This window comes from Monodelphis domestica, chromosome 2 (assembly GCF_027887165.1).
Source record: "Monodelphis domestica isolate mMonDom1 chromosome 2, mMonDom1.pri, whole genome shotgun sequence".
Lineage (NCBI taxonomy): Eukaryota > Metazoa > Chordata > Mammalia > Didelphimorphia > Didelphidae > Monodelphis > Monodelphis domestica.
Genome location: NC_077228.1, coordinates 351,399,467 through 351,416,394, shown reverse-complemented (window position 1 = coordinate 351,416,394; position 16,928 = coordinate 351,399,467). Strand labels below are relative to the sequence as shown.

Here is a 16,928-nt window from a genome sequence, read left to right as displayed (position 1 = left end):
ACTGAAAAGCTACAGTTTTCCTATACTAATTATGGCTGAACTTTGATAATATATGAAGGTATTCCCATGTTATGCTTTTACAATAAAGCTAATGAGAAATTGCCAGTCCATTCACAAGTAGTATGTAGTACTTATCAAATAACAGGAAAACAATTTCAAAAGTTTCAAAAATCATTGCATTAATATTAAAGCACTTTCTTTGATTTTAAAAAAAGTAAATTTGAATATGTAATATTTATATTTATAAATATGTAGGTAAAATTTATAAAAATAAATATAAAAAACACAAGTAAATAATCCAAAATTATTGGTTAGTAATAATGCTTCATTTTTTTCTTAATTCAGAATTGTTGCATATCTCAAATTTGACACAGATACACATTTTCATATAGCCTAGTAATATTTTATTCTAGGTAAATGATTGAGTGTTATAAATATAATATATTTAATCTAATTAGCATTATTTATGTGAATAACAGTAATCATATATTTCTAGTTATTAAAACGTGGTATAACAATTGAACAATTTCCATTCATTCACATTTTAAAATGGGTCCCATCTATATTTTTATTAGAAAATTTCATTTTTAAAAGTTAATATTTATAGAATTAAATTAAACCTATTTTATTTGAAAAAAATTTAATACTGCATACTTATTTATAAGTGACAAATTTTAAGGAACCTACAATATTTTTTACTTTGAAAGCTGTTCACCTTTCATAGGTTATCAGTTGCTCAGTAAACCCAAATAGCTAGTTTGTATTTAAAAGAGAAATGGAATGAGGGATACTTAAAAAAAAAAGAACTATTTTCATAAATAAGCAAGTTATTTCAGTAAGCAAAACAGTTTATTTCTACCATCAACTATTGTAGAATTTATTGTACCATCTATTTCTTATAGAATTTAGACTGAGATCTTTTTAAACTAACTTTTAAGTGTTTATTTTGACATTTACATGTTACTTTGTGTTTCAACTGACAAAAATTCCCTTTTCAATATCCCCCTTACTGATAGCAAAAGCAGTGTGACCTCATAGAATTAGCTAAAGATTCTTTTAGTGTTTTTCTTTTTATTTGCAATTAGCTCTAATAGTTATCCAAAGTAACAAGACAAAGTGAATTTAATGTGTATTTTTCTACTTGGAAAAAATAACATTGTATGCGAGCACCATAAACTTACAGTTTTAGCATCTAGCATAATGTATCTTCCCATTCTTTTAATTCGAGGTATACATATTTAAGTTTATAAATATCTTTAATTTCATAGATGATTATGATAAACCCATTCTGAAATACACAGTACCTTAATTATTTAATCAGTTAAATATATATAATGGTAAGTAAATTGTTTGACAGAATTTCACTCAAGAACTAGCTGTTTTGCTGTCAAACAGATTAATTTACACCTGTTCAGCTAAGTATAACCTTTGACCTATTTTACCAAAATATAGATTTATTCATGGAGATAGGTAAAATATTTAGATATTGTTGACACACTTTAAGTGATATTTGCCACATTTTTAAAAATAAGTAAGACAAACATATGGAAAGTGATAAATAAAAGTGGACTTTTTCCACAAATGGTTGCAAATGCCCATAAACTCTTCTACCATAGTGGCTGAGGCTAATGGATCACTATATTCGGGGAAATCTGAGTTGTAGCCAATAAGATGTGTTTATAATATGTCTAATACCAGTTGGGACTGCCACTGAAGGATTGGTAAAGCCCAGCCCAGGTTGGTAATAGAGCAGCTCAAAACTTCCATACTGATCACAAATGAGGTCAAGAGCATGAATGGCTATTACACTTGTAGCCTAGATGAGATAGAGGGACCCAGGTTCATAAAAATGTTTGAATAAGTAATTAAAATGGATTTTATGGAACATTTTCTCCCTTAAGTATGGCTATACCTCAATTAGTACAAATAATGAACCCTCTGTTATGATCAGGTATATTTTAAATTGCACTCCTTCAAAAATTATACTTACTTTATGTAAAATATGGTAGTTAGTTCCAGCCTAAAGGAAATATATAGTGTAAATTTGAATGAGTTTGCTATTTCAGGGCATTCATTTTTCACATTAATCAAGATATAGCTACACAACTAAAAGAAAGATAAATGCAGATGGTTTTTATTTCTTTTTTTACTTATTTGCTTTTTTTGAAAGGACTTATGAATGATTACTTTTTATAATTTGTGATCAATTTTTGTTCCAAAGCATATCCAAAAGCATACATGAAATTGTTTCTTGAAACTTATAAAAGCAAATCAGTGAGGAAGATTCCCCAAATATTTTTTTCATTCTCAGAGGAAAACATAATCAATTTTATTTTATTAACATTGAAGGGGAAATTTTTTTAACTCTATTATACATTTACAGTTCTCTACTGAGAGCCATTCTTTCTTATTTTAACTCACACACACACAAAAAAAAAATTGAGTCTATTTGTAGCTAAACATTCTCTCATCAAAGTACACCTCCTCAAAAAAAAAATATCATGATTGGATTTGGCTTTATAATTGTAATGAAAGTGTTCATTTTCTCTCTGGAATTTTATGACTAAAGACATGTGCTTGCCATTTACATTTTATATCAACTTAGGAACACCTCGGTGAAACAGCAGTGTGTAACACTCCACAGGGTGCAGTGTAGTCTTTATGAGAACAATACGGCAAATTGAAATAAATGGGCAAGAATTGGTTGTCACATTGCCTGGTTGCAACAATAATTAAATATGCCCTGTAAATATTGTTTCTAGGATCAAAGAGAGAGGACCTACTCGACAGTAAAAACCAAGTCCACTTCAGCCTCCATTAATAACCTGAAACCAGGAACAGTATATGTTTTCCAGATTCGTGCTTTCACTGCTGCTGGTTATGGAAATTATAGTCCCAGGCTTGATGTTGCTACACTAGAGGAAGCTACAGGTAAAATGTTTGAAGGTAATTACCATCAATGCTTTGGATTCTGACCCTCTTTAAATCTGATGCAATCTTCAAAGATTAATGTGTAGTAAGAATCTGAATCAATTGTCATTTCTACATTTTTATATGTAGTCTTTGTGAAATAAAAGTGAAGGTAAAACTTCAATTCTATTGTTGACACTACTCCAAGAGTAGATTATGTACATTTATATGGCAAATATATGTTTTTAGTTTTGTATAATAAATCATACCTGTTTTAAAATAACAGTAGTATCTTTTCAGGAGATATGTAAAATAGTTTAAGAATAAAATAATTACATCCTTGTCCCTTTCTTGGAAAAGTGGAAATCAAAAAGTTAAATTCTGAATCCCAAAAGTCAGAATAATTGAAGAATTTTTAAATGAGTTTGGAAAGAAAGATGATAAAGTTTCTCCTAACCAAAGAGTTCACTGCCTTGATATATGTAGAGGCTTTATTCTGAAGAATTCAAAGCATAGAACACATGATATTAAATTTGTAGCACCTAATAAACTGCCAGATGAATGGTTCCTGATCCCCAGAGCATCAAAAACATTCTGGAAAATTTTTGATGAATTCTTTCTTTTCACATATAATATACCTTTGGTTTTTATGAGACATGTATTTCCTAGTCTGTATGCAAGTTATACATATATGTGTGTGTGTGTGTGTGTGTGTGTGTCTGTATAATTCTTATTTTGCTAGTTGTCGGAAAAGATTTGTGTTTTCTTGATTCTTTAACCCTTTAGATTTAGGGAACACTAAGAGTTAAGTATTGCTAGAATGGAAACAAATGTCAGTGAGACTAATGCAAAATTGAAGAGTCATTATGTCTGAAGTTGGCATGGTCAGAACTTCTAAATGAGTTTAAACAGAGCAATCAAGGACCAGGGAGAAGTATCATGTAAAACAGTTGCTTCCAAGAAAGTGTCAGAGTTTCTTTGGTCATTTATTTAGTTCATTTATATAAATACAAAATATCTTGCTCTCCAAAGAACTGAAAAATAGTTTGGAGATAGATTATGGAGGGTTAAAAATAACATGCTGAGACTTTTCAATTTAATATTTTAAGTAATATGAGGGCAGCTAGATACCACAGTGGATAAAGTGCCAGGCCTGCAGTTGAGAGGATTTGGGTTCAAATCTGGCTTCAGAAATGTGTCCTGTGACCCTGGGTAAGTCACTTAGCCCCAGCTGATAGAAGGTAATGGTTTTAGAAAGAAAGAAAAAAAGGTAGTATGGACGAGGCTTTCTGTATCAGGGAACTGCTATGTCAAATTTATGCTTTAAGAATATCAATTTGGCTGCTGTGTGGAGCATTGATTCGTTAAGATGTCATCCATAGGTTAATGGTACAAAGAATCTGGGATACAAAGGCTGGCTGACTTAGTTTGAACCCCAGAGCATAATTCTATAGCTACAACTAGAACCCTTGTTTTCAAATAGGACCTCTGATCCCCTGAACAAGGACTATCTCATGTAATGTCTTATCCTTGTCTGAAGACATTATTAGAAACTCTGATCAGACTTGCCACTCAGGGTGTAGTTGATATCCTGAACATGTGCATGAGTCATTGTTAAATCCAGTGTCCACTACAGTTGAGAGTAAAGGGAGAAATAGACCCCATTAAGTACTTTAGTTGACTCTAGCCTTTTCACTGAAGCCTTCTGTCTCCTCTCACCCTCATGGATTTAAATTCTGAAACATAAAATATAGATAGTACGCATATAGTGATACATTCTTGATACTCTGTAGACTGGTGATTAGATATCTTCACATCACAATCCTAATCTTGACCTCAAATTGCAACAGTTAAAAAGTTAAGTGGATTTAAATCTTTTTTTATCAATTAGCAATTTTATTTAGACATATTAGATGACTTGTACTAGTTGCAAAGATTTAAAACAATAAAGGGGCCTTAGAGATAAAAAAAAAAGGAAAATTCCATTTGAAGTTAAGGAAGGTAAAGACCAAGGAAGTGAATTGAAATTTATGTTATACTAGCACAGGAAGAGTAGCACTAAGAATGAACTTCAGTCCATTTTTTATTAAAACTTAGAAAACTCAAAAAAAAAAACCCAAAAGTAGAATTTGGTTCTTTTGAAAGAATTAATGCACTGGTTATTTTGAAACCAACTAGTGAAAAATAACCAGGCTTTTTTTTGTTGTTGTTGTTGTTGTTGTTGTTCATTAAAAAACAAAAAAAAACATTGGGGAAATTAATTAGACCTTCTACTAAATAGTCTATGGTTGCTATATGATAAGGAGAGATCAAAACTGACCCAGTCATAATAATTTATCGAATCAATGGGGATTGAGGAAGGATGACTAATTTGCCTAGAAATTAAGAATAAGGGAATGTATGTGGTGCTGTGGATTGGAGGAGGCAGAAAGTTGAGGGAACTGTTGTCTACTTGGCTTATTTCCCCTCTATTTTATGAATTGAGCTGGGGCTAAAGTTCACGGTTTAATTATTCATTTATTATTGAGAGAGATGCCTCTGTTGAGTCTAAGCTACCTGATTAAATTGTTATAGCCTTCATTGGTGGCTTCCCTACCTTTACAAAGGAGGACAAAATCATATGCTTTCTCTTTCTATAGAAATATATTTGAGTTCACTGTATCAACAAATCACAGAAAATGTCCCTTTGCACATGTTGCTACAGAAGCTGTTTAGGCTTTTGTATGTTAAAATATTTATTGATCCTCTCAGTACTCTAAAAAATAATGTGTGAATCTTGAGTAAGATTTTTGTGAAACACAAAGGTTTAAAAATAATTAAGAGCAATATATTTTTTTATTTTGTTCATATTTTTATTTCACATATTGTATTTTTGTAGAACTTTCTAGAATTTGAAGCAGCATATCTGCTTCAAATTACTACCACCAGTCTTAATTTTCTGATTTTTCTAACCACATTGTTCACTAAGAATGGTCAAGCAGTAACAGTCTCCTCAGCCTTTTATTGTTATAAATAAAATATTGTTGTTGCTAGACAACAGAAAAATGTTTTAATATGTAAACATATCATATATATATATATACCATATATATATAGAGAGAGAGTAATGTAGACTTAGCAAATATGAGAATTTGACATACAATGAAGCAGACAATTGAAGCTGAAGGTCCAGATCTGACTATTTCGTTGCAGGTGGAGGGGGATATCATTGTTTCTTTATTGTAATAATAAAAATTAAAATAAAAGGAGAGTTGATATTTTTGGATACTAAAACAGCTATTAAAATATTTTGAAAATAGGTTTGTGTGACTCTTGGTAAAAATAAAAAGGTTACTACAATCTAACTTCCCCCACTCATGCTGGCTCAGCTCTTTCAAATCTTCAAAGCCCAGAATTTCAACATGCAGCTGCTCACTTTTTAACAAGGAAAGACTACAGTTCTTTCTTATGTATTCTATGTTTGCAACTACTCTCTCACATTGTCTAATCTTTGGGGGTATTTAAACCACTTCTTAGAATAACACCTTTGCTTGCATTAGCAATATTTGTTGCTTTGCTTACAATTAAAATAACTCTTAAATTTATTTGTTTTGAGACTAAGATAAGCAGATATGAGGTCTATTTAATTGAACTTTGAGTTAACTCAGTGCTCTTTGGAAGTTATTTTTGGTTTTACCATTGATGTTGAAAACTTGCTAAAATTTCTGTTTTCTCTGCTGTAATAAATTCAGTAGACAGCATATTTGAAAATTCATGGTTTTTAAGTAATTCTGTATATTTTAAAACTTCAGGTTAATCCTTTAGAATATCTGTGTCATTGTACAGTAATAGCTAAGAAGAAATAAATTGGTTAAATATGTACTGATGCTGGTATATACCTTGAAAGTCTTTCTTTCTTCCTACATCCTTGCTATTATTTTTTTTTAACTAGGCAACATTGCCTAAAGCAGAAGCAGAAATGTTTAAAAACAAACTAGTCAATGGAGAGCTTAAATAGATTTTGGGGGAACAAGTGAAAAACCAATGAGATAATATCACAAGCTTATATTTAAGAAGTATTTCCAAAGCATTTTCAATAGAGACTATTGCATAACAAATCAAGAAAGCTGAATTCTTAACCTAACTCTACTATAAATGGTGAGACGTTGACCTTAATGTTGGACAAATCACCTCTCTGAATCTCTCTTCATCTGTAAAATGGGAGATTCAACTAAATAACCCCTAATGTCGAGCCCTTTGAACTCTAACATTGAATGATATTCTTTATGTGACAAGGTAAATACAGAAGTAGCTAATATGATTATACAATCCTAAAAGACTGCTGGTTACCATGGAAAGAATACTAACTGGGCACCCACAAGATTTGAGTTTAGCTCTTTCCTCTACCAATTACTAGACCTCAGACAAGTAACTTAACTATTCTGGACCGCAGTTTACACATCTATAAAATGATGAGATTAAAATAGATGACGTCTAAGGTCCCTTCTAGCTTTAAAACCTATGGTCCTTTAATTCTATGCTATAGCACTAGACTTGGGTCAGAATGACTCATCTTCCTAAGTTCAGTTCTAGCCTTAGACATTTAGTAGTTGTGTGACTGTGGGCAAGTGGCTAAACCCTATTTGTCTCATTCCTCGTCTGTAAAATGAGCTGGAGAAAAGAAATGGCAAAACATTCCAAAACACCGAATAGGGTAACAAAGAATCAAACATGACTGAACAACAATAAAACTTATTCTATGTCTTTTATATTTACTCTAGTGTATATGGATAATTGGTATTCTTATTAATCATTCTTTAATCTCTCAAGATCCCAAAGTGCTTTATGATTAAAGAAATAAAAATTGTGTACGCTCAATATAGCTTTATTGTTGTTTTAGTTTATATTCTAATATTTTGAACTTTGGGAACCTAGGCAACATACGTGTACATCACATCTAACCCAAATATTCATGTAATCAGAACCATCTCTTCAGCAGCCACTCGAGGGGAGATGTATAAAATTATAAAATGTATATAGCAAAATAACTGTTGTGTTTATAAATTAGGCAGTATCACTACATCTCAAACTTCCTTTCCAAAATCAATCTGTGATGAAATGGTCTGTAATTTTTGCCACTGGTGTTGAATATGGAAAGATTAAAATTCACATCATGACTGATTAAAAAAGTGAGTGATGCTGAAAGACCTTTTTCCAAACTTCTCAGGCTTAACTATATATAGAAAAGAATAAACAAAGACACACAAATTCCAATTTGCCATTTATCTTAGTTCAGATCTCTCATTGGAGACTGTTTCTGAAGCTAATGAGGGTATTGAACCTAAGACAAGCAGAGAATTAGACTCATGGGACCCAATCTGATTTGTGGAAAATTATTTCAACCCATATGTGTATAAATCTTTCCACCTACATGAACAGAACTCCTCCATTTTCCTTCCTCTTAAAATCTATTTGAAAAAGACAGAATAAGGAAGTAGAAGGAAAACACAACAAACACTTGAAAGCTGTCTTTGGTCAGTTGTTAAACAATAGGTAATAATTCAGAGATTAAAGCTTGCCAGTTGTGTTTTTCTGCTCAGCTCCCTCAGGGTGAGTAAAGCAGCAGGTGCTGAATTAGGGAGTGTATGCAATGACCTCAGTTCAGAAACTGTGTCTAGACCAGGTACAGATGATATTTTTACTATTTGATGCATTTTCAATCCGGGTATACCTGTTGCCAGTGTGCAAATATATGACCTTAGGTCATTGCAGTCCACAGAGATGGGGCATCTAAATGAATCATACATTAATTAAAAAAAGAGCCAGTAGACAGAGCTTTATGCTTCTCACTGTGGTAAAGCATAGTGATATTATATATAATGTACTACTCTATCTGGAGACACAGTCCCTTATCCCCCCAGAGAGTGTAAAGGATTTTCCACTCACTCTCCCTTGCATCAGAGAATGCAGATGTTTATTGCTTCAAGAGAAAATCATGTTCATTTTCTTGGCATTGCAAATTATAAGGAAGTACTTGTAAACTGGATGTTACAGTGGGATGAGTAATCATCAGTTATTATTTTATGTGTCTCTTATGGGTATATGAAGTTTATTGTTCCCCATTGTTTCAATGAGGATTGAATATTTAAAATTAAAAAGAAAAAATAAGATAATCATTCAGTTCCTCTTTTATTTTTTGCCTTTGTAATCTTCAGTGCAAAATACTGCGTCTGAAGCACAGTGAGCACCAAATAAATGCTTATTGAATCTAACCTAAACTAACCTAAGCTAGCCTAACAATGGAACACAACAAAAAGCCACATAACATTAAAAAAAAAAACAACCTTAATCGAATTGGGGGGTAGTTGGAGAAAGAGAAATCAGAATTATAGAAAATTCAGTATTTTAGAATCCTGAAAAGAAATAAAACAATAATTCAAATTCATCATATACAAAGTATTTGTATTGAAGATTTTCCATTGCATTTGCTTTCAAAGGACATATGATCACAGAGCTAAAAATAACTTCAGAACCCATCTAGTCTAAATTCATAATTTCATAGATAAGGAAACTAATCCCCAAAAAGATTGAATTATTTTTCTAAGGTCACAGAGTGAGTTAGTAACAGAACTAGAGTTGGAATTCAGGTATCTGGACTTTTCCAAGGTCCTTTCCACTATAATTTTTCCCTCATTTGTAAATTTCCATTTTAATTAAAATGAGAGCTAATAAAGTACACTTAAGAAGGCTTGGAGGGAAGAAAACAGTCTTACATAAATAGGCTATGCTTCTCCCCTTTAATGTTATTTATTCTCTTTTTTACTTATATGCACATTTTTAAAATATAAAGAAAATTTCAGCCAAACTCTTAAATGAATTATGATGCAACTTAAATTTCTTGAGTTCTTATTGCTTATACAGTGCTTTATTTTCATGGTGATGGTTTTTAAAAATGATCTCATGTTTCCATAAAAGCTTCAGAATAAAATTGATATATGTATATATTTTTCACACACACATATATATAACTCACAAAGAACCCCAGATGTATTGTAAATAAATGCTTATTGATTAATTGATCACTGATTTCTTTGTCCCTATTGTACTAGTGGAAAAAAGGAAAGCACAGAGGGGTCAAATGACTTGTTCCATTTCACACAGTGAGCCAATAGCAGAACAAAGTTTAAAACCCAAGTCCCTTAACCTTTGTAATATTCAGAAAGATGTATATTCATTCAAGAAGATAGTCTAGAATCTTTATCTAAGAAACTATCAAAAATCAATGGAAAAGCTAGTTAATACTGCTTTTTGCCTACCTGTAAAATTAATAAAATATGTTTAAAGTGTCTTGATAGTAGTGTAATATTATGTTATAGTTCCCTTTGATATTCCATTGAAACCTATGAACCCCTTCTCAGAATAACATTTCAAAATACATAAGATTACAATAGAAATCAATAATATTAAATATAGTAGTGAAAAAAAGAAAAGTTAATTTCCCCACACCCCAAGTTAAGAACCTCCGTGTTATAGACAAGTAAATAGACTGCTATGATTTTTTTCTTAAAAGGATTTATCTGACCCATCCAGTGCTTCTACATATTTTTGAGTTATCCTCTGGTACTTTTATCTCTTTGCAGCCACAGCCGTCTCCAGTGAACAGAATCCTGTAATTATCATAGCTGTGGTTGCTGTGGCAGGAACTATCATTCTGGTTTTCATGGTATTTGGCTTCATCATTGGAAGAAGGTATAGCACACAGTTGCACATATTTCTAGCTTAACTTGTTTGGTCTTTTCAGAGCTGGACTAACCTATATAACATGTTAGATTCTTATATATGAGAATTATTAAATCAAAATGAAAATGTTCCTCATCATAGCAGGATAAAGGACATGCATTGAATGTAGAGGAATATCTTAAGTTCTCTTTTTATTTTATTATAGAAAGGAAGTTTATTGTGGTGGGTTTTTTTTTCTCAATAAAACCAACCTATTTGGCGATCTTTCAATTACTTTTTTTTTGGCATTTCCAATGCAAAGTACCTAGGAAGACAGTTCTAGTCTTGAAACTATTTGAGCAACAGCATTTAGATATGTGCTCTATTTAAAATAATGCTAAATTTTAAATTCAGTGCTAAATTTAAAACAATTGTATTTTTCAGTCAAAAAACATAGAACCATTACTCATTTGGAAAACTAAAACAAGACTTTTTATTCAGTTTGAGTCTCAGAGCTTTGAAGATTAGTATTATGTAATATAGTCATTTTTTTCTTCAAGGAATTAACTATCATTAAATACATTTTATAATATGAAAGGGGCTTTGGTGTTCTAAAATTTTAGTTTGCTTGTGATTAAGAAAAGAACATGTACTAAATTTATTTTATTAGAAACAATCATCAAATAAGAACTGACTTTGAAATTTAGATATGAGGAATAAAATCTCCATATTAGATCACAAAAATATTTCCTCCTGTCTCGTATTTTAGGCACTGTGGCTATAGCAAAGCTGACCAAGAAGGAGATGAAGAACTTTACTTTCATTGTAAGTGTTTGGCTTTTCTTTATTAATACATAGCAAAATTATAATAGAGATTTGATTAGTGGTGATAATTACATGGAAAAATTTCTAAAGTCTCATACTTGGTTCTAAATTAAAAGTTTTATAAGAATTCTCCAAGAGCATTTAAAGGGAAAATTTGGAATGAAAAATGCATGCTGCAATTGAAAACCAAATAAAACGTATGCTGAAATCAACACTTTTCACTTCCTATGATTGGATGCACTTGTAGGCTATGCTGTTATTTTTCTTTGGCATTCTTTCCTTCTGTGGTGTTTTGCCTAAGTATGTCACACCATCCTAATGATTCCCCATGAGATCTTATAATTGATAGCTGCCTGGCCAAGTGACTTTCCTCAGGCAAGCTCCTGACTAGGAAATGTGGGGTCACCATGTCACCCCACAAATAATGCTAAGCTGGTCAAGGATGCTCTCTGTTCTTGCTTCTGTAAACTTTATATAAAACATAGCTAGTGTAAAAAGCCCAGGGAAAAAATAAGGCACATAATCACATTGTTTCCTATCCTGTGTTCTTGAGATATCATTATGAGTCCATATTTCTATATCAGTATATGAAATCAGAACATTTTTCATGTCATCAAATTTATCTATTCTTGAAGTCAATAAGTTCTGGGTACTTTTAAATTTGGGCCCAGAATTTGTCATTTTGCTTTTGTAAGAGAGATCCTTTTAAAACTTTTTAGATATATGGACAGCTTGGGCAGTAGAAACAATGGGAAATAGGACTTCTTACAAATATTGATGTATCCAGAGAAAAAGAAATCTATGCCAATAATGCATATCATGAAATTCACTTCAGTTTTTTAATAATTTTAATTTTTTATGAAAGGTCAGATAGCAGCTATACCATTCCACTCTTTGCCCTTACTAGTTTTACTTTTGTTTTGTAATGCATGGCTGGTGATACTGGCAAAAAGGCAGATCGCACAGAAGTGGCATAAAATGACATCTCTCATTGCTTTTTATTTTAAATATTGGGTTTTAAGTGGTATGAAAATATTTAATAAGATTATGCCATGTTAATTTCTTCAAGTCACTAACAACAAATGAGAACAAAATATAGCATCTACTATTTGAATCAAGGAAATAACGATTTCTGAAACATTTAAAATGCTTGACTGAAGAGACCAAAATTTTGATTGTGTTAGTCTAATCCCTTTAAATGTGTGATTTTTTTTTTTAATTTGTCAGCCCCATTACTCCCTATGTAGTTTGGTGTTCCCTTTCTTTAGAGAGAAAGGGGTATTACATCACTTAAAGACTGGAAATCAACTCTGTAGTCATTGAACTCTGGTGAGAGTTGTGACTGCTGTATAATGGATACAGAAGGTGTCACTTCATTCTTTATAATTGTATAGCCCCTGCCCAACCCCTCACCCCCCAGGATCTGGGACACAGAAGTTACTTAAGGGTTTTGCTGGTTTAATTTTCAGGTCAGCCACTCCCAAGTAGAATCTGATCCTCAAGCCAACTCTATGACTTTTCTTATAGTTAAACTCTTGTTATTTCAGTCTTCTTTATATAGGAAAGTCAAAATAAGGCTTTTCTCCCTACCTTCTGTACTTGGCAGGACCATGGCTAGGACTATCCTAGACATTAAAGAAAGAATCAAAAATTTTTAAATCTCAGTTTTTATATGTCACACATTTTATATTGTTGATGGGGGGAAAGCATGATAATACAGGTCCCTTTCATATTTGATATGTGATGATTAGTATCACAAAAATAGAATGAGGTAATAAAAAATAAAATTTAAAAAAATAGAATGAAGTTTGCCTCACTTCTCAGCAACAAACATTTTCCCTAGTACTTAGGAAAGCAGTTATAAGGTATCAGTTACACATTGCTTTTCAATTTGTTTCCTTGTAATATTGCATTTTAAAACTGAGATAAAGTTGGAATTTTAACAATTGCTTAAATACCATATGCTGAGTTGTCATCGCCCCGTTTTAATATTTTAATGCCATTCATTTATTTTATATTTGACATTCAGTTTTGGACTAGGAAAAACCAATTATGTTTATTTCCTTCAAACATAGGTAAAATGAAATTGCCATACAGTAACAGTTTTCATTGACAGCATAAAATGTTAATGATGCTGGTTTTCAAAGGTTTAACTTTCTTTGGAAATGGAAATCAGTTTGGAAAGACCCATACTTATAGCTGAGACCAAGAAACTAGCCATAATACTGAGAGATTGTGTCAGATATTTCTGTCTTACTTGTTTCATAATATCCAGTTATTCCCCAATCCAATAATCAGAAAAAATCAGCCAGAGCAGTGAGCATACAATATTATTGATGGCTTGGAATATTTGTAAATCACTCCTTTTAGTGAATCCTTGTTCAGGATCACTGGATGGAAATTCTGGCATTGAATGTACTCTGAGAAGTGTATCCATAGTGGGGTAAAATACATCATTTAGGTCACCAGCTATTTACAACTGGTGTCTTTTCATTCTTTTCATGTATGTACAATTTTCCTATGTGCAAAGACACCAGATTGAATTTTCACAGTACCTTGAAAGCAGCCATTTAACTGGCTTTTAGAGCACTGGATTTAATAGGATGTCCAGTCTTTTATTTCAAACTCCCTCAACTTTCCATGGCCCCAAGTGCTACATTTAAAGGTATAAACACAATGGAGGAGTTTTAAGTGAAGCAATTCCAATTTACATTTTGTTTCCTCCTACCATTTTCTTTTAACAATGTCTTCGAATTCAAGCCAGCAGTATTTCATGTTGGTATGCCAAAATAGCTTTGGCCTGTCAAAATGTTTTATGACAGCTTGAATAAAGAACCATCAGAGACCCATTTGAGATGCAGAAGGTTACCTCCAATCTAGGCCCCTTATCACAAAAAAAAGGAGAAAGAGAGAGGATGGCTCATTCTCCATCTGCCTGCCTGAAAACACAATATAGGAGGTTAACCTATTGTTTTCTTCCCCTCTCTCTCTTTCTCTCTCTCTCTTTCTCTCTCTTTACTCTCTCTTTCTTTCCCTACCCTTTCTCCCTGTCTTCCTGCTTCTTCTCTCTTTTGTCTTTCTATCCTCTCTCTCTCTCTGCTTCTTGTCTTCCTCTTTTCTTCTTATTTTATTTTTGTTGTTCAGCTTTAGTGACAAATGAGCATCTGTCAGTTCTATAAACTGCACCAAAAATATAATAATCAAATTTGGATAAACAATCAACTCCATGAGGACAAACCTAGAGTTACAAAATTATTTCATTTTTATTTATATGTTTCTCTTTCATTTTTCATTATGCTTTTATCTTTTTTTCAATCAAAAAGTTAATCCAATTCCATAAGCATTTATTAAGCACCTACTATGTGCAAGGGACTTAATAAATGCTTAATATCATTTGATGACATAAACACACTTAAGTTGTGGTTGTGGTATGATATGTATGAAATGTTACTCTGAAAGCACTAAGCTTTAATTAAAAGATTGGTCAGTTGCTTTCTGAAACAATGGAAGTACTGTTTAAATTCTGTCATGATTTTTTTTTCATTGCATTAGTTGGCCAAACACTATGCCAATCATTTTTATCTACATCTTTAATCAAACACATAGATTGAGAACACATGATTATGAATGGATTCAATTTAAACTTGTCACAATCGTTATTTGTTACCTGCATGTACTTGGTATGATTTAAAGATGATTTTTATCCCAAAAGCCCTATGTGGTTTGAAATATGGCTGACTTTAAGGAGGACAATAGCCTCCTTGCATTTTAAGATCTGCTAGAGACCTATGGCAGAAAATCACTGGAATTGTATTCCATGGTGCTCCCCTCCAAAATTCCCCTGTCCCTGATACCTGATCACCAGATCCAAGGTGCAGTCTGATTCTCTTGTCATTTGCCCAGCCATCCACTTCACTTTGTGCTCTGTAGAGCTGGCCTCAGTTGCCCTTGAAACTGGAGTACAGAGTATGTCTTTTGTGTATACCTCCTTGATACTGTAATCACAGCCACTAGCATCTTGTATTAATTTTATGTAAATGTCAAGAGTGGTTGAACTTTTTTATATACAAATAAACCAAAAAGCAAAAGGAAAATGTCTAAATTATTTTAATCTTGCTGTCAAAGAAGTAAATGGACTTTGAGTTACACATTGGAGGCATTTTGCCTGCCTTTTTTTTATAATTATCAAAAATGTGCCTGAGCCAATTTTAAGGCATCAGGGACATGAAGATGTTCATAATATGGCAAAGTATGCCATGATAGCAGGGAATCTGAATAGTCACCAAATCAGATAAGAAGCTTGCCAGAATATTTTGGTGGATATCTTTTTTTTTTCATTCACTAGGAAAAGAATGCAGTTTAGCCCTGTTTGAGCTGGATCCCAAGCTTGCCTATAGCCCCAACATACTGAAGTAGTCTGTTAAAACTGCTCTGAATCAGGTGGTGTGGCTGCAAGCTCACTGTTCCAAGGAGCACTCTGCATAATGAAATTCCTGGGCTGACTGCACAATAAGTGCTTTGCTTCATCACAGTCATGCTTTCTTACATCATTACAGTTAAATTTCCAGGCACCAAAACCTACATTGACCCTGAAACCTATGAGGACCCAAATAGAGCTGTCCATCAATTCGCCAAGGAGCTAGATGCCTCTTGTATTAAAATTGAGCGTGTGATTGGCGCAGGTAAGGCTGTTGTGGCTTCCTTATTCAGCTGTTCCATTTAGCCAAGATCGAAAGTCATATATCATAATGACAGGCAAATAATTATGCCTCACGTATAGAACTTTTGCATTTACTGAGGCTGTTGGGAGCAATGAACCTGCACTTATAAAAATCTTGAGAAAGTGAACCATGTGACACAAAGAGCTCATATACTTCAGCTCTTCTGTTGGCCTAAAAAACATGGGAGTTGTAGAGATGATGAAAAAGTAGCTGCAACCTGTAGCTCAGGAAACAATTTGATGGCACATAAAAAATAATCCAGAAAAATCCCTAATTATATTGGTCAGGGATGTAAATTTAATTTACTTTCTTTGAGCATCCACCATCTTCTGGTGACTTCACATTTCAGATTTGTTTCATGTGTGCCCAAGAATCCAATAGATACATTTATTGTTCAGGTTATGTAATGAAATTGGCTATTAGTCAGCTACTTATAAATGAAAAAGAAAATTTTAACTTGCTAAGGAAATGTAATTTCATCAAAAAATAGATGCCTTGAAACCAGAATCCTGAAGTCTGGCACAAGCTGTACACATGAATTACAGGCTTGTTGTTAAAATCTTTAACAAAGTTCTAGCTTCTAGCTTTGGGAGGGTGGAAGAGGTAGTGAGAGTGGCAGAATTTAGATTTCCCTTTTATGTTATTGTGATCCTTTATACATCCAGCATTGGGTCTAAAATTTCAGCCTTAAAAAACCCCAACGTTTTGCTAAATAATCCATTGTTTATATCAGATTAGGAACTATCACATAGATTAGGTTAGTGTGGTTGTACA

General features: G+C 32.6%; 1 protein-coding gene across 6 annotated transcripts in view; it reads left to right on the top strand.

The window, feature by feature from the left end:
- EPHA7 (EPH receptor A7) overlaps window positions 1-16,928 on the top strand; it is a 214,466-nt gene that overhangs the window by 176,399 nt on the left and 21,139 nt on the right. Inside the window, exons 7-10 of one of the 6 annotated variants that reach the window (XM_016431189.2) lie at window positions 2,763-2,946; window positions 10,530-10,638; window positions 11,378-11,433; window positions 16,002-16,115. In XM_016431189.2, the coding sequence (XP_016286675.1) occupies window positions 2,763-2,946; window positions 10,530-10,638; window positions 11,378-11,433; window positions 16,002-16,115 (463 nt within the window). Of the gene's footprint in view, window positions 1-2,762; window positions 2,947-10,529; window positions 10,639-11,377; window positions 11,434-14,577; window positions 15,528-15,989; window positions 16,116-16,928 lie in introns of those variants that run through there. The other 5 variants (XM_056818602.1, XM_016431188.2, XM_016431190.2 and 2 more) reach the window with 5 other exon arrangements.